Source organism: Neoarius graeffei, chromosome 1 (assembly GCF_027579695.1).
Source record: "Neoarius graeffei isolate fNeoGra1 chromosome 1, fNeoGra1.pri, whole genome shotgun sequence".
Lineage (NCBI taxonomy): Eukaryota > Metazoa > Chordata > Actinopteri > Siluriformes > Ariidae > Neoarius > Neoarius graeffei.
This window is the reverse complement of record NC_083569.1, coordinates 29341893-29367701: the sequence shown is the minus strand read 5'-3', so window position 1 is coordinate 29367701 and position 25809 is coordinate 29341893. Positions and strand designations below refer to the sequence as shown.

Here is a 25809-nt window from a genome sequence, read left to right as displayed (position 1 = left end):
AACATGCAAACTCCACACAGAAAGGCCCTCACCAGCCGATGGGCTCAAACCCGGAACCTTCTTGCAGTGCGAACCACTACATCCCCCTGCTGCAAAAGTTAATAAGTTTTTAAAGCTTCCCCATCAGGGAATCGAAACCCGGTCTTCCACATGACAGGCGGAGATACTGTCCACTATACTAACGAGGATGACATCATGAGTTTTGTTAGGTTTTATTATTATGTAGGTTTATATAAGTATTATTCTTGACCAAGAAGGCAGCAATTTATATTTGTGACAAAATTAAGGATTAATTTCTGTTCAGTTAAAATGACCTTATGTCTCGGCTGGACATTGTTTGGGAACATTTTGTTTATTTTGATATGAAATGTGTATTTTTGATCAGAGATGTGTCTGAACGGCGCCAAGGTCTGCAATGATGCCACACACACCCACAGCTGCATATCCAACGTGTATTTGGGATTAAAGTTAAATTTAAAGCCATGATTCATGTTAGTTTTATAGTTTATAGTTTTGTATTAGCCTTATTGCTGCACAAAGTGTTAAGACTGTATATGGGAGAGCTTTTTAAGATCCTTTATTATTTTGGACTATTGCATATACTATGGCAGTGATTTAGATTTAATTGTTAGATCTAAGATGCATTCAATGATTTAAGTTAGTTTTATAGTTTTAAGTTAGTTTTATAATTACAGAATATAATTTAGGATTGTTAAGACTTTATGATTCTAATGTTAAGACTTTATGAGTTTAATCCTGAATCCTGTTTGACCTTCCTGATGTAGCACTTCTTTGTTTATGTTTCGTATGACTGTCTTTGTTTAGGTTTGTTCTTATTTTTTGTTTACTTTCTTATAACATATCTTTGTTGAAAAATTCCATCACCATCTTAAGTACATATTGCCCTATGTTATATCTGACCTGAAGGGGTGCATATAAGCAATGACCTTTAAAATCTGTTGGTACCTTGCTATCATGTCATATCATCAGAAATATGTCATTATGTTATGATTTACACACACACACACACACACACACACACACACACACACACATACACACATACATCTGAACATTCCATCAGAACAGTGATGTAATTAAGATGTGACACACACACATACACACACACACACACATAGACACAGATATCACAATGATGTCACTCACTCACACCCCCCCATAGACACACACATACACACATTCATGCACACATACACATAGATATCAAACAGTGATGTCATTTACACACAGATAACACTCGTATATAATAACCCTCTGTATTCTTGTCCAATTGGGGGGAACTTGTGAATAAAGATGTGAACTACATGGGGTTCCTGTCTTTCTTTGCGACTAACCCCCCCAGAGCTCTGGGTGGCACGAGGGCGGGGGTCCCGAGAAGTAAGTTGACCATTTCCGACTGGGTGAACCCTAAGAATTTGGTGTCAGAAGTGGGATACTTCCAATCAGGTAAGGGGTCTCTTTTAATTGATTAGTTGGGGGGGGACTTCTGCCTGGTTGGTAGTATCAGAAAAAAACCCAGTTGTTTATTATTTTGGTTATGTTATTGGTAATCCTCGTGTGTAGGCACGGGATGTTTTTATTTTGTTGAACCTCGTAGACTTTTGTTTACAGGATGTTTTTTGGTGAACCTCGTGGAAGAGCCACGGGAAGATTGGTTAAACCTCGTGTAAAAGCACGGGAAGGTGCTTGAAAGTTTGTGAACCCTTTAGAATTTTCTGAATTTCTGCATAAATATGACCTAAAACATCATCAGATTTTCACACAACTTCTAAAAGTAGATAAAGAGAACCCAGTTAAACAAATGAGACAAAAATATTATACTTGGTCATTTATTTATTGAGGAAAATGATCCAATATTACATATCTGTGAGTGGCAAAAGTATGTGAACCTCTAGAATTAGCAGTTAATTTGAAGGTGAAATTAGAGTCAGGTGTTTTCAATCAATGGGATGACAATCAGGTGTGAGTGGGCCCCCTGTTTTATTTAAAGAACAGGGGTCTATCAAAGTCTGATCTTCACAACACATGTTTGTGGAAGTGTATCATGGCAAGAACAAAGGAGATTTCTGAGGACCTCAGAAAAAGCGTTGTTGATGCTCATCAGGCTGGAAAAGGTTACAAAACCATCTCTAAAGAGTTTGGACTCCACCAATCCACAGTCAGACAGATTGTGTACAAATGGAGGAAATTCAAGACTATTGTTACCCTCCCCAGGAGTGGTCGACCAACAAAGATCACTCCAAGAGCAAGGTGTGTAATAGTCGGCGCGGTCACAAAGGATCCCAGGGTAACTTCTAAGCAACTAAAGGCCTCTCTCACATTGGCTAATGTTAATGTTCATGAGTCCACTATCAGGAGAACACTGAACAACAATGGTGTGCATGGCAGGGTTGCAAGGAGAAAGCTACTGCTCTCCAAAAAGAACATTGCTGCTTGTCTGCAGTTTGCTAAAGATCACGTGGACAAGCCAGAAGGCTATTGGAAAAATGTTTTGTGGATGGATGAGACCAAAATAGAACTTTTTGGTTTAAATGAGAAGTGTTATGTTTGGAGAAAGGAAAACACTGCATTCCAGCATAAGAACCTTATCTCATCTGTGAAACATGGTGGTGGTAGTGTCATGGTTTGGGCCTGTTTTGCTGCATCTGGGCCAGGACGGCTTGCCATTATTGATGGAACAATGAATTCTGAATTATACCAGCGAGTTCTAAAGGAAAATGTCAGGACATCTGTCCATGAACTGAATATCAAGAGAAGGTGGGTCATGCAGCAAGACAACGACCCTAAGCACACAAATTGTTCTACCAAAGAATGGTTAAAGAAGAATAAAGTTAATGTTTTGGAATGGCCAAGTCAAAGTCCTGACCTTAATCCAGGGGTGCCCAACCTTTTTTGACCCGAGGTCTACTTTTCAGTAGCCAACCCCTCCGGGGTCTACCAGTCCAATACCAACATTTCAAACCACAAACATCGTCGCCAGCCTGCAGTAACTTCACAACAACACAATACTACTTTGTTTACCACTTTACTTTATGTCCACATAAGCATAAAGTAGGCTACAAGTTGACAGACTTATAAGTAGGCCTACATCAGTAAAACATAAGTACAACAGATTTGGACAAACACTGCCATGCAATCATAATAAGAACAGTCCATCACAAGTTGCAGGTGGCAGAACAGGCCAGAAATTGAAAAGTCCATTACAAGTTGCAGAACAGTCCATTACGTTGCAGAACAATACTATTGGCATAATTCCACAGACAGCAGACAATCCTCCAAATGAGCCGCTTCCTATAACAACAGACACACACAGACCACATTACACGTTGCAGAATAATACTGTTGGCATAATTCACAGACAGCAGACAACAATCCTCCAAAAAATGAGCCGCTTCTTATAATAACAGACAGACAGACAGACAGACACACAGCCATAACTGCCTACCTGTGGGCTGGGTGAGACGATGCGCTGGGCAGAGCGGAGGCAGCTAGTGGGACACCTGGCACTGGGAGGAGGAGGCGAGCTTTTCGTAGGCAGGAGTGTAGGTACTGATTGCAAGGCGTAGGCAGGCTACAAGGTGGTCGTCAGTCATTGTTGATCGGTACTTGGACTTTATAATTTTCATGTGCGAGAACGCACACTCGCACAAATAAGTGGAACCAAAAAGAGCTGTCAGGTTTAAAGCACATCTTCGGAGATTGGGGTATTTCTCATCCAACAGCAGCTCCCAGAACGCTGTGTGCTTTCCAGGCGGGGCCGATGTTGATTTGGCTTTCATGACAATGTCATTTTGCAATTTTAGAATCTCGTTTTCAATCGCATCGCGTTCCAAATCGAACAGTGATTTGACTTTGTCAGCAATGTCACCAACAGCAACATTTGCACCAAACGGATTACACATGTAGGTTGCTACAGGTTCGAGGGTCGCAAAGTCAGTAAAACGCCGCTCAAATTCTGACGAGACGTTCTGAACATGCTCCATATAGCGGTCAATATCAAGTTGCGTCAGCCTTTTACCTTGACTTTGTAGTTCAGCATGCATATTTGGAAAGTTTGTGTGCAGGTCGCGCTGCTGCAGCCGCCGTGACATGAGCTGTAGCTTGCTTTTAAAAGTGTTCACAGAACTCATCATCTGGACTACGTCTTTATCTTTACCCTGCAGGTCTACATTCAACAAATTGAGTTCGTGGGTGAGGTCGGTGAAGAAAGATAAATCTAAAAGCCACTGGTGGTCATTTAGCTTGTCATGATAATCTGCATGTTTAGACAGCTTCAAGAATTCCTTGATTTCTGGCAGCAGCTCTGTGAATCTGGCTAAAAACTTCCCTCTGCTTAACCACCTGACGTCTGTATGAAGCAGCAGCTCGGTGTGCTCAGCGTCGCTTTCCTCCAGATGTGCACGGAAAAGCCTTCTCTGAAGACTCCTGGCGCGCACTGAACACACAATCTTCATGCAGATATCCATCACGTCTTTCATTTGAACGATCTTCCCGCTTAGTGCTTGCTGGTGGATAATACAGTGATAATTCAGAATGTCTGGAAAAGACTCACTTTGCTTGCACAGTGCTATAAATCCATTTGTGCGGCCTATCATAGCAGGGGCACCGTCAGTGGTTATAGAAATCAGTTTAAAGAGCGGCAGTTTTGTCTCGCGGGCGAATGTCATGAAGGCATTGAAAATATCCTCGCCTCTCGTTTGTCCTTTTAGTGGCAACATGGTCAGTAGCTCTTCCCTGGCGCTCATGTCTTCGAAAACCATTCTGATGAAAACACATAACTGAGCCACATCCACCATATCAGTTGACTCATCAAACTGCAGAGAGAAGCATTCACATGCATCGATGTCCTTTCTTAGCTGCTCCTCCACGTCCACAGCCATTACCTCACATCGCTTTGTAGTGGTATTGCGGGACATTTGTACATCTTTAATCGCCTTCATGATCTCCGTTTTATTTTTAAAGCCGTCAAATAGGCTATCCGCGGCCTCCAGAAAGCCTTCCTTCCACGCCTCGCCGTCTTTGAATGGCTTCTTGTGTTTAGCAAGGATGTGACTAGCCCGATATGAAGCAATTGTTGCGGCCTTCGACTGTTCATTAGGTCTGGTGAATTGTGCCTGCTGCTCAGACAGGCGTGCTTTCAGTTCCTTGAGTCTTGCGGCACGTAAAGGGGTTTTTGCGGGGTATTCCTTCTCGTACTTCCCGGCGTGCATCGTCTTGTAATGACGCTCAACATTCGCTTTTTTTGCCAATCCCACCTTTGCATTGCAGATCAGACAAATGGGCACTTTATTAAAATAAACAAAAAAATAATCTTCCTCCCATTCAGAGTGAAAATGATAGGTCTTGGGACGTTTCGGTTTGCTCGGGCCCTCCGCCATGTTAACCCGTTGCTGTTGCTAGGCCACTGCCGGGGTCAGCTGTCAATTTCCCATAACGCACGTGTCACTGGTAGACTACACATGCGCACACGCACACACATACAGCCAGCCGGTGCGGTTGCGAAAATTGCTTTTTTTCCCGTTTTCCCCCCTTTTTTTCTTTTCCCCCCCAAACCTCCCGCGGACGACTTGTGATCAGGCCGCGGGCGACCGGTCGACCGCGGGCTACTGGTTGGGCACCACTGCCTTAATCCAATCGAAATGTTATGGAAGGACCTGAAGTGAGCAGTTCATGTGAGGAAACCCACCAACATCCCAGAGTTGAAGCTGTTCTGTACATACGAATGGGCTCAAATTCCTCCAAGCCGGTGTGCAGGACTGATCAACAGTTACCGGAAACGTTTAGTTGCAGTTATTGCTGCACATGGGGGTCACACCAGATATTGAAAGCAAAGGTTCACATACTTTTGCCACTCACAGATATGTAATGTTGGATCATTTTCCTCAATAAATAAATGACCAAGTATAATATTTTTGTCTCATTTGTTTAACTGGGTTCTCTTTATCTACTTTTAGGACTTGTGTGGAAATCTGATGACGTTTTAGGTTATATTTATGCAGAAATATAGAAAATTCTAAAGGGTTCACAAACTTTCAAGCACCACTGTAGATAAGGCATTACTGGATATGCACAAAATAATGAAACAACAAATCAGTACTCTGGACATGAACAGTCAGAACTGTGTTCCTGGTGTGCATAAATGTCAAACCTTTGGTCAATCAAACCTGTATAACCAACTTCCAAAATCCTTATTTCCCTTCAGGGGCGTGTTTAGCCTATTTTTGGGGGTGCGCAAGCACCCCCAAAAACGAGCTTAGCACCCCCTAGCTCAGCACCCTCAAAAACACTGCTTTTGGACGTAATTTTCAGAAATAAGTGCCCTTGCGCACTGCGCAATGAATGTGTGCGCGGGCATGTGTGTGTTCTTGAATTCACCTATTACGTGATAGTTCTGTGAGCAGTAAAATACCTCTCCTCCTTGCGTCCCCTCTGATTGGGTTGCCTGTCCGCGCGAGTGCTTGCTACGACATGGTGTTTTTTTAACTGGATTCCACGCCGATGAGGAACTCGAAGTAGCACCTGAGTATTACTGGCATAGCGAGATGTGAAGGTACGGAAATGACTATCAAAAGAACACTACCAAAATGTAACAAATATAACAAAAAATATAAACTAATGTAAACTAATGTAAAATCATAATAATACACACCATTATTACACAATAACACATTAATTAACAATTACCACTGTTCAAAATGAATAGCTCCAACATTCCAAATGCAGTAGTAGGTCTTGTTTAGTTAAAAATATAACGTAACTATTTGTGTCAGTGGTTGTAAATGTGTAGATATCATAGTTTATTGGGTCAGCTTCTGTTAAAACATTGCATAAGTCTAGTCTTGTCTAGTCTAGTCTTCTTGTCTAGTTAAGTCTAGTCTAAATGTGGAATAAACGTGGAAACACTGTCGTTCAAGCCAGGTGCCTCTGTCAGCTCTGGGGGCTAAGCACCCCCAAAGATCAAATGCTAGAATCGCCCCTGTTTCCCTTATAAAATCCTTATAAGATGCAAATTAAAATAATTTACCTAAAATTTGAATGATAATTAACAATGATATATCCCGGTTACTTTTTATTCAATATTAATAACAATAAACTTTAAGAATGAATACAAAGCTTCAATGTTTGACAAAAAAAAAAAAAAAACAAAGTGTAAATGTGCTCTTTTATCATCGTGGGAATTTATTATAGCTCTAAATAAATAGTGAAGGTTTTTTTTGTTAAAAAGAATCCGTATAACTTTATTTGTACGCCCGTATACTATGTTTATTGAATCAAATCCGTATAAAATCCGGACATTCTGTATATTCATTATGATCTCAACGAAAGCTTCACTGAATCGATTCTTTAGAACAAACTCGCATGCGTATGAATCAATTTACTTGATTCTTGACTCAGAAACTCCGGAAACCTTATTTGTATTCCTGCTTTTAAATTGTAAACAATAATCACACTTTCATGCTGCATGAAATTAAAGGATGAACTTTCCTCAAACCATTACGTGTGCATGAACTCAAACAAATGCAGTCCATGCGTCTGTATCGATTCGCTCGATCGAGTCATTTTTATGTTTCGTCCCGAAAAAGATCCGAATCGTTTGTGAATCTCATCACTGTTACGGGAGGAGAGAAGAGATCCTCTTCCCTCAACAGAGAAAATTTGCTTCTTAATCAATTAGTTTCAGCGTTTGGTGAGTAGATCATCTGTATTTTATATTCATTGTGTGTCGATAGTCCGAAACTTGTAACTGGAAATTCACGAGTGGTCCGCGAGCAGTCTACAAGACTATTAATGTGTTTTAATAATTAATAGTGCATCGATTAATGCAGTTTCATGTCTAGATCTTATAAATGATGAATACGAAGTAGTTAAAACTAAGACAGAAGTATGTGACGGCAAAATTGTGATGATTATGTGTGAATAACATTAGAACTCCAGTTCCCATAATGCTTGTGAGCTAGGCATGCGCACTAGATGGGAGAGAACAGATATGGAAAAGGTGTAATAAAAGGCATCAAATATATTTACCCTACTTGTGAATGGAAATGCCGAAAAGTTTAATGTTTAACCTAATGTTTAATGTTGATCTAAAACATTTTAAAACTGATCGTGTAGTGGTATTTTTATTAATCATATGTAATTCTAACCTTTAAATATCCTATATACTCCTGTTTCTAACGCGTTTTAGCGAAATGTGGACTTGTCTTGTCTGGGAAACATGCAGTTCGATCAACAGCGAGCTAACCTGCTCTTTACTTCATTTTTGACATTTTTTGAATAATTGTCGTCGTATTATAAATATAATATTTTGAATAATTGTTCCGTAGCAATATGCTCTGTCTCTTTTCTCAGTCAACATTGAGATGAGACTCCCAGACTGTTACAGAGCTATAATATAAACAACCAACCCATGCAAGAACAGCAGACAAGGACACACAGAAATCTGCAATGGGCAGAGAAAATCATTATTTTTGGCACTTTCTCACACCCGCGTGGGTTTCCTCCGGGTGCTCCGGTTTCCCCCACAGTCCAAAGACATGCAGGTTAGGTTAACTGGTGACTCTAAATTGACCGTAGGTGTGAATGTGAGTGTGAATGGTTGTCTGTGTCTATGTGTCAGCCCTGTGATGACCTGGCGACTTGTCCAGGGTGTACCCCGCCTTTCGCCCGTAGTCAGCTGGGATAGGCTCCAGCTTGCCTGCGACCCTGTAGAACAGGGGTTCTCAACCTTTTGCAACCTGGGCCCCACCAAAGCTGGTTCATTGCAGTTGGGGGCCCCTCTTCTCGCCCCGCCCCCATCCCCCCCCCAAACACACTCACCCGCAGTGACACCACCCGACCTACAGCACCTTATATCGACCGATAGATAGATAGATAGATAGATAGATAGATAGATAGATAGATAGATAGATAGATAGATAGCCCTGGGCTAGATTATTATTATTATTATTATTATTATTATTAGTAGTAGTAGTAGTAGTAGTAGCAGCAGTAGTAGCATTATCCATTCCATAGAAATACATAGGCCTATTATCATTATTAGGCTATTGTTATAATTGGCAGTAGCACCACATTTCTAATCTGCTTTCGGGCATTATTATAATTATAATTATTATTATTATTATTATGGCCTATTATCATTACTAAGCTGTTGGCAGTAGTACAAGACTTATGTTCTTTCAGGCATTATTATTATTATTAGGCCTATTATTATTATTATTATTATTATTGCTGTTGTTGGTTGTTGATATTATTATTATTATTATGCTATTATTATTAATAGGCATCATCATCATCATCATTATTATTATTATTATTATTATTAGTGTTTTTATTAGGTATTTTATTAGGCTTATCATTAGCTGGCTATTGATATCATTGGGAATTGGGACCAGGCGTGAATTTAGGTTTTACTTTTTACTGTGCCTTTGTGATCTGCATTTGCGTTAATGCGAGACCTGAGCCTGCTTTGCCTTACAAAGATCCTCGATTCTTGGCGAAATGTTTGACAAGCACAGTCTCAAGTCATCCTCAATTTGCGCATGATTGCGATATTTCGTTTTGAGCGCAGTCATTTTTGAAAATCCTGCCTCACACAAGTAGGTCGATGCGAATGGGATGAGCAGTTTCAAGGCTACGTCACACAGTTGCGGGTACTCCTGCATCAATGCTGCCCAGAATGTCGAAAGAGGGCATGAGGTGAAGACTGCCTTAAGTCTACTGTCACTCTTCAGCTCAATAAGCTGTTCCTGCATGTCAACTGGAAGTTCGTCAGCAGTACACACAAATGGATCTCGAACCCACGCAAAAGAGCGATAATCCTCTGTGAAGTATGCCGCAAACTGTTTTCTCATTACCGACAGGTGCTCTGACGCTGCTTGAAAGACAGATGAGAAATCGTGGGAAGTGCCTGCATTACTGATAAAGTCTGCAAGGCTTGGGAACATATCACAGTTCCCCCGACTGATGCGGCCACACACACAAGATTTTATGATAGATTTTATAATAGTATTGATTTGTATGTAATAGTCCAATGTCCTGCATTTTGACATGGGTAAATGTGTTGCATCTGCTTAGCTACTATAGCCTGTTAGCCCCAGATTTTTTTTTCCCTCCATACATGAAGCCTACTCGCGACCCCCCTGGAGTACCTCCGCGCCCCACCAGGGGGGCGCGCCCCCCCGGTTGAGAACCACTGCTGTAGAAGGATAAAGCGGCTAGAGATGATGAGATGAGACTTTCTCACACAATAAGAAATTTAATAAGTAATCTCTTTATATCACTAGGTAAATTCCATATACATAAAGTCAAAATGTCCAAGATAACCGATTCTCATTCCCATTATTTTTAATTGAATTAAAAATGTATTTTGAGTCTTTGTCACATATTGAATCCAACAAAGAGTGCTTATCAGCTATTCAATTTTATTCAAATTACATTCAGTGAAATTGTTTGTCATTTCAATTTGCTCTGTTTTATATTTCTTTCTTTAAACTTATTGCTCCTTATGAGGCTAAGCTTAAACATGTTCCTTCTAATTTCGAACTATTGATATGAAATGTTCTGATTAACTGTTTGCTGAGTTTTAAACCTACATACTTTTGCCTTTAAAAACCACAGATGATATGGAATGGATAGGCCTTTAATGTATTTAGTTAGCCATAATTTTTTTCAGCAAGAAACAGAGTTAACAAACGTTTACTTGAAGAATGTTGAGAAAAAAAAGGAGAAAAAATTTTTCCTTCCAGTGGTGTTTATAAATCGGAGACTTGGGTTTATCTTTATTTAACCATTAAGAAAAAAAAACGTCATAAATTATCATGATTATGATACATTGGCTTGTATAAGTATTCATTGTCCTTGAACCTTTCTGCATTTTGTTGCACTGCAACCTGGAACTTAAATTGACATGAAACTAAACAAAATATGATTCAATATTCATGTGCATCCTGTTTATGTTAAGCAGTACCTCTCTCTCTGGATCGATGTCATCCTACAGTCTCTTCTCGAGCAAGGCGTGGTGAGATCGTGCACCAGCTCGCACAATACACCTGTCAATCCAGTACCTAAACCCGATGGTACCTGGCGTTTTACACAAGATTTACGTAAGATTAATGAATTGATTGTTTCTTCTGTAATGTCACAGGTTCCTGCTCATCATTGCTGTTTTTCCATTAATGATCTCTGTTCTGCCTTTTTTCACGCACATGAGGAGATAGTGTTTGGACTCAAGGTTTCATTGACTCTCCTGCTCTTTTTTTCAGCTGTAATTCAAATTCATAACGCACTCTGTGACCTCTCCCTCCCTCAGGACTCTGTGGTCTGTGTGTTCTGGTATCTGCTGAGTCACCAGAATTCTGCCAAGACACTGACACTTGCACCTGCTCCAACATCTGGCGCACAAGGGCTTTAAGGTTTCCAGGACCAATGGACACTTAAGTATTTGAACTTTTGAAGTTTGAACTTTCTCAAGGCTGTCATTCTAGACACAAAACGCCCTGCAACTAAACATGCACTGATGTCTTTTCTGGGTCAGAAAATGGATCCCTGACTGCTCTTTATATGACAAGCTTCTCCGTTCTGCAATCTCTCATCACGATCCACTGCAACATCCTTTGACCTGGACTGACACTATGGTGGTTGCTTATCACTCCCTCAAAAGCACCCTTTGTTCCGCCCCTGGATTTATCTGATCACTTCAAGCCCTTCCACCTCTATGCCTGTGAACACCAAGGCACAGCTGTTGGCCGGGAGCATGAAGGGGGAAGATGCATCATTGTGCGTTTTTATCCAAAACATTAGACATTGTTGCTCAAAGCTTACCTGCGTGTCTGGGAGCTGTCTCCGCATGTGCTTTGATGGTTTTAGATGCAGAAAAATTGGTCTTGTCTCACCCACTGATCTTGCACTCGTCACATCAAGTTAAACAGGTGTTGCAAAATTTACAGACCCATTAAATTAATTTATCAGTAATTTAATTGATAATTAAATTAACATATGACTGTTTATTCTCTGTTCTACTAACAATCTCGAAATTCGTGTCACATCCCCTTTTGATAATGTAGGTCACGCTCTCGCACGCTTCCTTAATTCTCAGGATGATACTTGGGATGACATTGATATTGTCTGTCTAAAAATCGTACATACTACTAGTATCAGGTCTGATCTCTCCTCCAGCCCTCTAGGGATGGGGGAAGTACTCTTTGTTGATGGTTCTTGTTCTAAACCCTCAAACGGTGTATAATATTTATAATTTATAATATTTATCATACCTCTGTGGTTACTCTGTGTGTTCACTGCCTGATATTCTGCATGAGGCATACGCTCTTCCTTTCTCATTTGATTTTTGTCATCTTGATTGTGGACAAATTCTCTAAATGGGTAGAAGTTTTTTCCTGTTCTCGAGAGAACACGAAGGTAGTTACTCATACTCTGGCAAAAGCAATAGTACCTAGTTATAATAATAATACTAATACATTTTATTTATAAGTGCCTTTCAAGGTACCTAAGGACACTTGACGGTAAAAAAGAAAAACAAACAATAAAATCAGAACAATAAAATAACAACAGTAAAATAATAAGAAATCAATAATAATAATTATTGTTATAGTTATGGGGTTCCAGACTCCATAGACTCAGACAAAGGTACCCCTTTCACCTCAAAAGTCACACAAAACCTTTGTAAGTATCTCTAAACTAAACTGGTGTTTTCACATTCCTCAATCCTCTGGTATCGTAGAACGTACTAATCGAACATTGAAAGACAAATTAATTAAGGCCATGCAGGACACAGGTTTGGCTCTGTAATCCATAATTCATTCTGGCTGAAATTTGTGTGACACCAAGAAATTATTTTTGGAAGACCTTTCCCTCTCCCCTGGAAGAAGGGAACTCCGGCTCCGGGTACCTCTGATGTGAAAATGCATATGGATGAGTATTCTGCAGCCCTTATAGATAAGTTGTATAAAATTTGTACCAAGGTCAATAGTACAATATTATCTCCACCACACACCCCTTTCACGTGGGAGACAAGTGCTGGTGTGACTTTTTAAAGTAACGATTTGGACAATTGGGAAAACCTAGATATGGTGGGCCTGCAGACATAGTCGCCATTACTTTTCTGTTTTAACTGATCTTTTTCCATAGTGGATCCATGCCACGCGATTGAAGAAGGCTCCATAACAAAGTTGTGTTACAATGACAAGTTTGCTACTAACGTTTTCTCTGTGTCCCTTTCCAGTCTCTGTTCTCTCTCTCTGTCTCTCTATTTCTGAGCTCTACACAGATTTGACGTGATCTGTGTGCAGCCCTGGCCGACTGAGAATCCTCGGGTTGCTGCCTGCGGGACGTTGTGAACAAAGAGGGGAAGAGATCTTGCGCTCCGTTTGGAACCAGTCATCCTCACTACAACCATGACAGTCCTCATCACGGGTTTCGTGACTGCTTCATTGTTGCTCGGGGCAGGGCTACCCGCCCGAGCCTTTGTGACTGCTTCATCTTTGCTCGGGGCAGGGTTACCCGCCCGAGCCTTCTGGACCACTTCATTGCTTGGAGCAGGGTTACCCGCTCGAGCTGGACAACATCTTCTGGCAATTCGCTAACTGGACTGCACAAGCGCACACCACACGAATGTGTTATGTCTTTCATCTGATGCCGTTTTCTACTATTATTACACATCTCTATGCTCTGAAACTCTGTATTCTTACAGGACTCTGTTCTCACTATAGGTCAATATGCCTTCTAATTTCACTTTCCCTCACTGTTTTAGAACAAATTACTCTGAAGGAAGTAGCGTGTATTTGGGACGAATTAAGAGGTTTTGAGTTTCTCTAAGCTCTGGTGAGGTGGGACGAGGGCTGATCGGGCATGCCCGCCCTCTGAGCACCAATATACGTCAAGAAGGGCAAAGATTAACTCAAGATTAATTCTCGATGTAATCACATATATGATCGTGAGGTGATAATGATCATATATGATCCTAGGATTTGATAATAGTGATACTATTATCAAAGGGGGGATTGTTAGGTTTTATTATTATGTAGGTTTATATGTAGGTTTATATAAGTATTATTCTTGACCAAGAAGGCAGCAATTTATATTTGTGACAAAATTAAGGATTAATTTCTGTTCAGTGAAAATGACCTTATGTCTTGGCTGGACATTGTTTGGGAACATTTTGTTTATTTTGATATGAAATGTGTATTATTGATCAGAGAACGGCGCCAAGGTCTGCAGTGATGTCAGACACACCCGCAGCTGCATAGCGCAACGTGTATTTGGGATTAAAGTTAAATTTAAAGCCATGATTCATGTTAGTTTTATAGTTTTGTATTAGCCTTATTGCTGCACAAAGTGTTAAGACTTTATATGGGAGAGCTTTTTAAGATCCTTTATTATTTTGGACTTTTGCATATACTATGGCAGTGATTTAGACTTAATTGTTAGATCTAAGATGCATTCAATGATTTAAGTTAGTTTTATAGTTTTAAGTTAGTTTTATAATTACAGAATATAATTTAGGATTGTTAAAGACATATTCTTATTTGTTATTTTGCTTATGATTGTCTTACTACATACTGATGAAATCAAGATGTAATTTGCTGACTTAGCACACGTTCATGTGTTAAGAAATTATAATTTTAATATTTTAGCTTTTCATCCTTTAGCTTTTAGATCCTTTAAACTATTTAACTTGGCATTAACTTCTGATGCATTTGACCTTCGTAGACTAGACATATTCTTATTTTTTGTTTACTTTCTTATAACATATGTGTTTAAAAATTCCATCACCATCTTAAGTACATATTGCCCTATGTTATATCTGACCTAAAGGGGTGTACGTAAGCAATGACCTTTAAAATCTGTCTGTATCTTGGTATCATGTCATATCATCAGAAATATGTCATTGTGTTATGATTTACACACACACTGATGGAGATTATTTGACCTGCCCCAAGATCAAGCTGCTCACTTGCACGCAAGTCAAACACACACACATACATCTGAACATTCCATCAGAACAGTGATGTAATTAAAATGTGACCTGCTCACACACACATAAACACAGATATCAAAATGATGTCACTCACTCACACCCCCCCCATAGACGCACACATACACACATTCATGCACACACGCACATAGATATCATTGATGTCATTTACACACAGATAACACTCACATATAATAACCCTCTGTATTCTTCTCCAATGGGGGGAACTTGCGAATAAACTACATTGGGGTTCCTGTCTTTCTTGGCGACTAACCCCCCCAGAGCTCTGGGTGGCATGAGGGCGGGGGTCCCGAGAAGTAAGTTGACCGTTTCCGACTGGGTGAAGCCCAACAGATACTGAGGTCAGTGGGCAATTCAAGAAATAAAGCCAAGCAAACTGAAAGGAATCTGTGATAGCTCACCTTCGGAGCTCATCAGAGGAGCATATCAGCAGAAAAGCAGTGTGCAGTTAGTTGATTTGGTCATTGTTGCAAACAGTGCCAAGGTTGTGGGTTTAATCCAAACAGGGTGTTTTCACAGATGTGCTGCTTTGAATGTGGCGAAAGAAATTTGATCTTGACTTGGCTGAAAGTGCAGATGATTTGGCTGGTTTGCAAGATGACAAGAATGTTTTTCTCTGTAAAATGCAAGTTAGCTGGCGGCTTTGGAGAATGTGGGCATACATCCCACTACCTCTTACATGCTAAGCAAGCGCTCTACCACTTGAACTAATTCCCCTGCTGTGTTTGAGCGTTTGACCAACTAACTACCGCAAGCTCCCCAAACTGCCCTTCCTGGCCTGCTCGTTGCTCTCTGGAACCATGCCTGAGTTTCCGTTGGTTGGTTGGTTGTTTATTTTCAAGTGAGCGACTGCCCAGAAGCAGACTTTTGTTCTGGGGGAGTGTATTCTGAGTCCCATTTGCATGAATACCAGGTGGTAAGCTTCACGGGTTTTCCCCCTAACACAACCCAATCTCCTCACATGGAGTCCCTGGCATGCTTCTCACACTTTTGGGGCATGCCTCAGGAAGCATTTGTTGCTTCATTGTTCAATGAGAGCAGTTGGCTGGAAGGTGGTGAAAAGTGCCTTTTCACGACAGCAGCTTGCTTTTCACCAGCAGCTTTAAGAATACAAGCAGGTAAGCATCATATTTTCAGTTGGTAAAAGCTGTCTCAGCTGACTTTGCACTCGAGCGAGAATTAGAATTTCATAGTGGATGGTGGGACTATGACAAGCCTGTTGAAAAATGTGAGTTGGAGATTCTGAGGTCAGTGGGCAATTCAAGAAATAAAGCCAAGCAAACTGAAAGGAATCTGTGATAGCTCACCTTCGGAGCTCATCAGAGGAGCATATCAGCAGAAAAGCAGTGCGCAGTTAGTTGATTTGGTCATTGTTGCAAACAGTGCCAAGGTTGTGGGTTTAATCCAAATAGTGGCTGTTTTCACAAATGTGCTGCTTTGAATGTGGCGAAAGAAATTTGATCTTGACTTGGCTGAAAGTGCAGATGATTTGGCTGGTTTGCAAGATGACAAGAATGTTTTTCTCTGTAAAATGCAAGTTAACTGGCGGCTTTGGAGAATGTGGGCATCGATCCCACTACCTCTTACATGCAAAGCAAGCGCTCTACCACTTGAGCTAATTCCCCTGCTGTGTTTGAGCGTTTGACCAACTAACTACCGCAAGCTCCCCAAACTGCCCTTCCTGGCCTGCTCGTTGCTCTCTGGAACCATGCCTGAGTTTCCATTGGTTGTTTATTTTCAAGTGAGCGACTGCCCAGAAGCAGACTTTTGTTCTGGGGGAGTGTATTCTGACTCCCATTTGCATGAATACCAGGTGGTAAGCTTCACGGGTTTTGCCCCTAAAACAACCCAATCTCCTCACATGGAGTCCCTGGCATGCTTCTCACACTTTTGGGGCATGCCTCAGGAAGCATTTGTTGCTTCATTGTTCAATGAGAGCAGTTGGCTGGAAGGTGGTGAAAAGTGCCTTTTCACGACAGCAGCTTGCTTTTCACCAGCAGCTTTAAGAATACAAGCAGGTAAGCATCATATTTTCAGTTTGTAAAAGCTGTCTCAGCTGACTTTGCACTCGAGCGAGAGTTAGAATTTCATAGTGGATGGTGGGACTATGACAAGCCTGTTGAAAAATGTGAGTTGGAGATTCTGAGGTCAGTGGGCAATTCAAGAAATAAAGCCAAGCAAACTGAAAGGAATCTGTGATAGCTCACCTTCGGAGCTCATCAGAGGAGCATATCAGCAGAAAAGCAGTGCGCAGTTAGTTGATTTGGTCATTGTTGCAAACAGTGCCAAGGTTGTGGGTTTAATCCAAATAGTGGCTGTTTTCACAGATGTGCTGCTTTGAATGTGGCGAAAGAAATTTGATCTTGACTTGGCTGAAAGTGCAGATGATTTGGCTGGTTTGCAAGATGACAAGAATGTTTTTCTCTGTAAAATGCAAGTTAGCTGGCGGCTTTGGGGAATGTGGGCATACATCCCATTACCTCTTACATGCTAAGCAAGCGCTCTACCACTTGAGCTAATTCCCCTGCTGTGTTTAAGCGTTTGACCAACTAACTACCGCAAGCTCCCCAAACTGCCCTTCCTGGCCTGCTCGTTGCTCTCTGGAACCATGCCTGAGTTTCCGTTGGTTGGTTGGTTGTTTATTTTCAAGTGAGCGACTGCCCAGAAGCAGACTTTTGTTCTGGGGGAGTGTATTCTGACTCCCATTTGCATGAATACCAGGTGGTAAGCTTCACGGGTTTTCCCCCTAACACAACCCAATCTCCTCACATGGAGTCCCTGGCATGCTTCTCACACTTTTGGGGCATGCCTCAGGAAGCATTTGTTGCTTCATTGTTCAATGAGAGCAGTTGGCTGGAAGGTGGTGAAAAGTGCCTTTTCACGACAGCAGCTTGCTTTTCACCACCAGCTTTAAGAATACAAGCAGGTAAGCATCATATTTTCAGTTGGTAAAAGCTGTCTCAGCTGACTTTGCACTCGAGCGAGAGTTAGAATTTCATAGTGGATGGTGGGACTATGACAAGCCTGTTGAAAAATGTGAGTTGGAGATTCTGAGGTCAGTGGGCAATTCAAGAAATAAAGCCAAGCAAACTGAAAGGAATCTGTGATAGCTCACCTTCGGAGCTCATCAGAGGAGCATATCAGCAGAAAAGCAGTGCGCAGTTAGTTGATTTGGTCATTGTTGCAAACAGTGCCAAGGTTGTGGGTTTAATCCAAATAGTGGCTGTTTTCACAGATGTGCTGCTTTGAATGTGGCGAAAGAAATTTGATCTTGACTTGGCTGAAAGTGCAGATGATTTGGCTGGTTTGCAAGATGACAAGAATGTTTTTCTCTGTAAAATGCAAGTTAGCTGGCGGCTTTGGAGAACGTGGGCATTGATCCCACTACCTCTTACATGCAAAGCAAGCGCTCTACCACTTGAGCTAATTCCCCTGCCACATTTGAGAGTTTGACCAACTAACTACCGCAAGCTCCCCAAACTGCCCTTCCTGGCCTGCTCGTTGCTCTCTGGAACCATGCCTGAGTTTCCATTGGTTGGTTGGTTGTTTATTTTCAAGTGAGCGACTGCCCAGAAGCAGACTTTTGTTCTGGGGGAGTGTATTCTGAGTCCCATTTGCATGAATACCAGGTGGTAAGCTTCACGGGTTTTGCCCCTAAAACAACCCAATCTCCTCACATGGAGTCCCTGGCATGCTTCTCACACTTTTGGGGCATGCCTCAGGAAGCATTTGTTGCTTCATTGTTCAATGAGAGCAGTTGGCTGGAAGGTGGTGAAAAGTGCCTTTTCACGACAGCAGCTTGCTTTTCACCACCAGCTTTAAGAATACAAGGAGGTAAGCATCATATTTTCAGTTGGTAAAAGCTGTCTCAGCTGACTTTGCACTCGAGCGAGAGTTAGAATTTCATAGTGGATGGTGGGACTATGACAAGCCTGTTGAAAAATGTGAGTTGGAGATTCTGAGGTCAGTGGGCAATTCAAGAAATAAAGCCAAGCAAACTGAAAGGAATCTGTGATAGCTCACCTTCGGAGCTCATCAGAAGAGCATATCAGCAGAAAAGCAGTGTGCAGTTAGTTGATTTGGTCATTGTTGCAAACAGTGCCAAGGTTGTGGGTTTAATCCAAATAGTGGCTATTTTCACAGATGTGCTGCTTTGAATGTGGCGAAAGAAATTTGATCTTGACTTGGCTGAAAGTGCAGATGATTTGGCTGGTTTGCAAGATGACAAGAATGTTTTTCTCTGTAAAATGCAAGTAAGCTGGCGGCTTTGGAGAATGTGGGCATCGATCCCACTACCTCTTACATGCAAAGCAAGCGCTCTACCACTTGAGCTAATTCCCCTGCTGTGTTTGAGCGTTTGACCAACTAACTACCGCAAGCTCCCCAAACTGCCCTTCCTGGCCTGCTCGTTGCTCTCTGGAACCATGCCTGAGTTTCCATTGGTTGTTTATTTTCAAGTGAGCGACTGCCCAGAAGCAGACTTTTGTTCTGGGGGAGTGTATTCTGACTCCCATTTGCATGAATACCAGGTGGTAAGCTTCACGGGTTTTGCCCCTAAAACAACCCAATCTCCTCACATGGAGTCCCTGGCATGCTTCTCACACTTTTGGGGCATGCCTCAGGAAGCATTTGTTGCTTCATTGTTCAATGAGAGCAGTTGGCTGGAAGGTGGTGAAAAGTGCCTTTTCACGACAGCAGCTTGCTTTTCACCAGCAGCTTTAAGAATACAAGCAGGTAAGCATCATATTTTCAGTTGGTAAAAGCTGTCTCAGCTGACTTTGCACTCGAGCGAGAGTTAGAATTTCATAGTGGATGGTGGGACTATGACAAGCCTGTTGAAAAATGTGAGTTGGAGATTCTGAGGTCAGTGGGCAATTCAAGAAATAAAGCCAAGCAAACTGAAAGGAATCTGTGATAGCTCACCTTCGGAGCTCATCAGAGGAGCATATCAGCAGAAAAGCAGTGCGCAGTTAGTTGATTTGGTCATTGTTGCAAACAGTGCCAAGGTTGTGGGTTTAATCCAAATGGTGGCTGTTTTCACAGATGTGCTGCTTTGAATGTGGCGAAAGAAATTTGATCTTGACTTGGCTGAAAGTGCAGATGATTTGGCTGGTTTGCAAGATGACAAAAATGTTTTTCTCTGTAAAATGCAAGTTAGCTGGCGGCTTTGGAGAATGTGGGCATACATCCCATTACCTCTTACATGCTAAGCAAGCGCTCTACCACTTGAGCTAATTCCCCTGCTGTGTTTGAGCGTTTGACCAACTAACTACCGCAAGCTCCCCAAACTGCCCTTCCTGGCCTGCTCGTTGCTCTCTGGAACCATGCCTGAGTTTCCGTTGGTTGGTTGGTTGTTTATTTTCAAGTGAGCGACTGCCCAGAAGCAGACTTTTGTTCTGGGGGAGTGTATTCTGAGTCCCATTTGCATGAATACCAGGTGGTAAGCTTCACGGGTTTTGCCCCTAAAACAACCCAATCTCCTCACATGGAGTCCCTGGCATGCTTCTCACACTTTTGGGGCATGCCTCAGGAAGCATTTGTTGCTTCATTGTTCAATGAGAGCAGTTGGCTGGAAGGTGGTGAAAAGTGCCTTTTCACGACAGCAGCTTGCTTTTCACCACCAGCTTTAAGAATACAAGGAGGTAAGCATCATATTTTCAGTTGGTAAAAGCTGTCTCAGCTGACTTTGCACTCGAGCGAGAGTTAGAATTTCATAGTGGATGGTGGGACTATGACAAGCCTGTTGAAAAATGTGAGTTGGAGATTCTGAGGTCAGTGGGCAATTCAAGAAATAAAGCCAAGCAAACTGAAAGGAATCTGTGATAGCTCACCTTCGGAGCTCATCAGAAGAGCATATCAGCAGAAAAGCAGTGTGCAGTTAGTTGATTTGGTCATTGTTGCAAACAGTGCCAAGGTTGTGGGTTTAATCCAAATAGTGGCTATTTTCACAGATGTGCTGCTTTGAATGTGGCGAAAGAAATTTGATCTTGACTTGGCTGAAAGTGCAGATGATTTGGCTGGTTTGCAAGATGACAAGAATGTTTTTCTCTGTAAAATGCAAGTAAGCTGGCGGCTTTGGAGAATGTGGGCATCGATCCCACTACCTCTTACATGCAAAGCAAGCGCTCTACCACTTGAGCTAATTCCCCTGCTGTGTTTGAGCGTTTGACCAACTAACTACCGCAAGCTCCCCAAACTGCCCTTCCTGGCCTGCTCGTTGCTCTCTGGAACCATGCCTGAGTTTCCATTGGTTGTTTATTTTCAAGTGAGCGACTGCCCAGAAGCAGACTTTTGTTCTGGGGGAGTGTATTCTGACTCCCATTTGCATGAATACCAGGTGGTAAGCTTCACGGGTTTTGCCCCTAAAACAACCCAATCTCCTCACATGGAGTCCCTGGCATGCTTCTCACACTTTTGGGGCATGCCTCAGGAAGCATTTGTTGCTTCATTGTTCAATGAGAGCAGTTGGCTGGAAGGTGGTGAAAAGTGCCTTTTCACGACAGCAGCTTGCTTTTCACCAGCAGCTTTAAGAATACAAGCAGGTAAGCATCATATTTTCAGTTGGTAAAAGCTGTCTCAGCTGACTTTGCACTCGAGCGAGAGTTAGAATTTCATAGTGGATGGTGGGACTATGACAAGCCTGTTGAAAAATGTGAGTTGGAGATTCTGAGGTCAGTGGGCAATTCAAGAAATAAAGCCAAGCAAACTGAAAGGAATCTGTGATAGCTCACCTTCGGAGCTCATCAGAGGAGCATATCAGCAGAAAAGCAGTGCGCAGTTAGTTGATTTGGTCATTGTTGCAAACAGTGCCAAGGTTGTGGGTTTAATCCAAATAGTGGCTGTTTTCACAGATGTGCTGCTTTGAATGTGGCGAAAGAAATTTGATCTTGACTTGGCTGAAAGTGCAGATGATTTGGCTGGTTTGCAAGATGACAAAAATGTTTTTCTCTGTAAAATGCAAGTTAGCTGGCGGCTTTGGAGAATGTGGGCATACATCCCATTACCTCTTACATGCTAAGCAAGCGCTCTACCACTTGAGCTAATTCCCCTGCTGTGTTTGAGCGTTTGACCAACTAACTACCGCAAGCTCCCCAAACTGCCCTTCCTGGCCTGCTCGTTGCTCTCTGGAACCATGCCTGAGTTTCCGTTGGTTGGTTGGTTGTTTATTTTCAAGTGAGCGACTGCCCAGAAGCAGACTTTTGTTCTGGGGGAGTGTATTCTGAGTCCCATTTGCATGAATACCAGGTGGTAAGCTTCACGGGTTTTCCCCCTAACACAACCCAATCTCCTCACATGGAGTCCCTGGCATGCTTCTCACACTTTTGGGGCATGCCTCAGGAAGCATTTGTTGCTTCATTGTTCAATGAGAGCAGTTGGCTGGAAGGTGGTGAAAAGTGCCTTTTCACGACAGCAGCTTGCTTTTCACCAGCAGCTTTAAGAATACAAGCAGGTAAGCATCATATTTTCAGTTTGTAAAAGCTGTCTCAGCTGACTTTGCACTCGAGCGAGAGTTAGAATTTCATAGTGGATGGTGGGAGTATGACAAGCCTGTTGAAAAATGTGAGTTGGAGATTCTGAGGTCAGTGGGCAATTCAAGAAATAAAGCCAAGCAAACTGAAAGGAATCTGTGATAGCTCACCTTCGGAGCTCATCAGAGGAGCATATCAGCAGAAAAGCAGTGCACAGTTAGTTGATTTGGTCATTGTTGCAAACAGTGCCAAGGTTGTGGGTTTAATCCAAATAGTGGCTATTTTCACAGATGTGCTGCTTTGAATGTGGCGAAAGAAATTTGATCTTGACTTGGCTGAAAGTGCAGATGATTTGGCTGGTTTGCAAGATGACAAGAATGTTTTTCTCTGTAAAATGCAAGTAAGCTGGCGGCTTTGGAGAACGTGGGCATTGATCCCACTACCTCTTACATGCAAAGCAAGCGCTCTACCACTTGAGCTAATTCCCCTGCCACATTTGAGAGTTTGACCAACTAACTACCGCAAGCTCCCCAAACTGCCCTTCCTGGCCTGCTCGTTGCTCTCTGGAACCATGCCTGAGTTTTCATTGGTTGGTTGGTTGTTTATTTTCAAGTGAGCGACTGCCCAGAAGCAGACTTTTGTTCTGGGGGAGTCTATTCTGAGTCCCATTTGCATGAATACCAGGTGGTAAGCTTCACGGGTTTTGCCCCTAAAACAACCCAATCTCCTCACATGGAGTCCCTGGCATGCTTCTCACACTTTTGGGGCATGCCTCAGGAAGCATTTGTTGCTTCATTGTTCAATGAGAGCAGTTGGCTGGAAGGTGGTGAAAAGTGCCTTTTCACGACAGCAGCTTGCTTTTCACCACCAGCTTTAAGAATACAAGGAGGTAAGCATCATATTTTCAGTTGGTAAAAGCTGTCTCAGCTGACTTTGCACTCGAGCGAGAGTTAGAATTTCATAGTGGATGGTGGGACTATGACAAGCCTGTTGAAAAATGTGAGTTGGAGATTCTGAGGTCAGTGGGCAATTCAAGAAATAAAGCCAAGCAAACTGAAAGGAATCTGTGATAGCTCACCTTCGGAGCTCATCAGAAGAGCATATCAGCAGAAAAGCAGTGTGCAGTTAGTTGATTTGGTCATTGTTGCAAACAGTGCCAAGGTTGTGGGTTTAATCCAAATAGTGGCTATTTTCACAGATGTGCTGCTTTGAATGTGGCGAAAGAAATTTGATCTTGACATGGCTGAAAGTGCAGATGATTTGGCTGGTTTGCAAGATGACAAGAATGTTTTTCTCTGTAAAATGCAAGTTAGCTGGCGGCTTTGGAGAATGTGGGCATCGATCCCACTACCTCTTACATGCGAAGCAAGCGCTCTACCACTTGAGCTAATTCCCCTGCTGTGTTTGAGTGTTTGACCAACTAACTACCGCAAGCTCCCCAAACTGCCCTTCCTGGCCTGCTCGTTGCTCTCTGGAACCATGCCTGAGTTTCCATTGGTTGGTTGGTTGTTTATTTTCAAGTGAGCGACTGCCCAGAAGCAGACTTTTGTTCTGGGGGAGTGTATTCTGAGTCCCATTTGCATGAATACCAGGTGGTAAGCTTCACGGGTTTTGCCCCTAAAACAACCCAATCTCCTCACATGGAGTCCCTGGCATGCTTCTCACACTTTTGGGGCATGCCTCAGGAAGCATTTGTTGCTTCATTGTTCAATGAGATCAGTTGGCTGGAAGGTGGTGAAAAGTGCCTTTTCACGACAGCAGCTTGCTTTTCACCACCAGCTTTAAGAATACAAGGAGGTAAGCATCATATTTTCAGTTTGTAAAAGCTGTCTCAGCTGACTTTGCACTCGAGCAAGAGTTAGAATTTCATAGTGGATGGTGGGACTATGACAAGCCTGTTGAAAAATGTGAGTTGCAGATTCTGAGGTCAGTGGGCAATTCAAGAAATAAAGCCAAGCAAACTGAAAGGAATCTGTGATAGCTCACCTTCGGAGCTCATCAGAGGAGCATATCAGCAGAAAAGCAGTGCGCAGTTAGTTGATTTGGTCATTGTTGCAAACAGTGCCAAGGTTGTGGGTTTAATCCAAATAGTGGCTGTTTTCACAGATGTGCTGCTTTGAATGTGGCGAAAGAAATTTGATCTTGACTTGGCTGAAAGTGCAGATGATTTGGCTGGTTTGCAAGATGACAAAAATGTTTTTCTCTGTAAAATGCAAGTTAGCTGGCGGCTTTGGAGAATGTGGGCATACATCCCATTACCTCTTACGTGCTAAGCAAGCGCTCTACCACTTGAGCTAATTCCCCTGCTGTGTTTGAGCGTTTGACCAACTAACTACCGCAAGCTCCCCAAACTGCCCTTCCTGGCCTGCTCGTTGCTCTCTGGAACCATGCCTGAGTTTCCGTTGGTTGGTTGGTTGTTTATTTTCAAGTGAGCGACTGCCCAGAAGCAGACTTTTGTTCTGGGGGAGTGTATTCTGAGTCCCATTTGCATGAATACCAGGTGGTAAGCTTCACGGGTTTTCCCCCTAACACAACCCAATCTCCTCACATGGAGTCCCTGGCATGCTTCTCACACTTTTGGGGCATGCCTCAGGAAGCATTTGTTGCTTCATTGTTCAATGAGAGCAGTTGGCTGGAAGGTGGTGAAAAGTGCCTTTTCACGACAGCAGCTTGCTTTTCACCAGCAGCTTTAAGAATACAAGCAGGTAAGCATCATATTTTCAGTTTGTAAAAGCTGTCTCAGCTGACTTTGCACTCGAGCGAGAGTTAGAATTTCATAGTGGATGGTGGGACTATGACAAGCCTGTTGAAAAATGTGAGTTGGAGATTCTGAGGTCAGTGGGCAATTCAAGAAATAAAGCCAAGCAAACTGAAAGGAATCTGTGATAGCTCACCTTCGGAGCTCATCAGAGGAGCATATCAGCAGAAAAGCAGTGCGCAGTTAGTTGATTTGGTCATTGTTGCAAACAGTGCCAAGGTTGTGGGTTTAATCCAAATAGTGGCTGTTTTCACAGATGTGCTGCTTTGAATGTGGCGAAAGAAATTTGATCTTGACTTGGCTGAAAGTGCAGATGATTTGGCTGGTTTGCAAGATGACAAGAATGTTTTTCTCTGTAAAATGCAAGTTAGCTGGCGGCTTTGGGGAATGTGGGCATACATCCCATTACCTCTTACATGCTAAGCAAGCGCTCTACCACTTGAGCTAATTCCCCTGCTGTGTTTAAGCGTTTGACCAACTAACTACCGCAAGCTCCCCAAACTGCCCTTCCTGGCCTGCTCGTTGCTCTCTGGAACCATGCCTGAGTTTCC

The 25809-nt window shown here is 42.4% G+C and overlaps 1 protein-coding gene and 4 non-coding genes across 5 annotated transcripts; all 5 read right to left on the bottom strand.

The window, feature by feature from the left end:
* Positions 1-3509: 3509 nt before the first annotated feature.
* LOC132884582 (zinc finger BED domain-containing protein 5-like) lies at positions 3510-5231 on the bottom strand. Its single transcript, XM_060918434.1, has one exon. It carries the CDS (start codon positions 5229-5231, stop codon positions 3510-3512), a length of 1722 nt encoding a protein of 573 aa, XP_060774417.1.
* Positions 5232-16583: 11352 nt separating this feature from the next.
* trnaa-ugc (transfer RNA alanine (anticodon UGC)) lies at positions 16584-16656 on the bottom strand. Its single transcript has one exon. It is a non-coding gene; the product is annotated as a tRNA-Ala (tRNA).
* A 2643-nt stretch (positions 16657-19299) lies between these two features.
* On the bottom strand, positions 19300-19372 carry trnaa-ugc (transfer RNA alanine (anticodon UGC)). The gene has a single exon. It is a non-coding gene; the product is annotated as a tRNA-Ala (tRNA).
* Positions 19373-21107: 1735 nt separating this feature from the next.
* Positions 21108-21180, bottom strand: trnaa-ugc (transfer RNA alanine (anticodon UGC)). Its single transcript has one exon. It is a non-coding gene; the product is annotated as a tRNA-Ala (tRNA).
* Positions 21181-23823: 2643 nt separating this feature from the next.
* trnaa-cgc (transfer RNA alanine (anticodon CGC)) lies at positions 23824-23896 on the bottom strand. The gene has a single exon. It is a non-coding gene; the product is annotated as a tRNA-Ala (tRNA).
* Positions 23897-25809: the final 1913 nt, after the last annotated feature.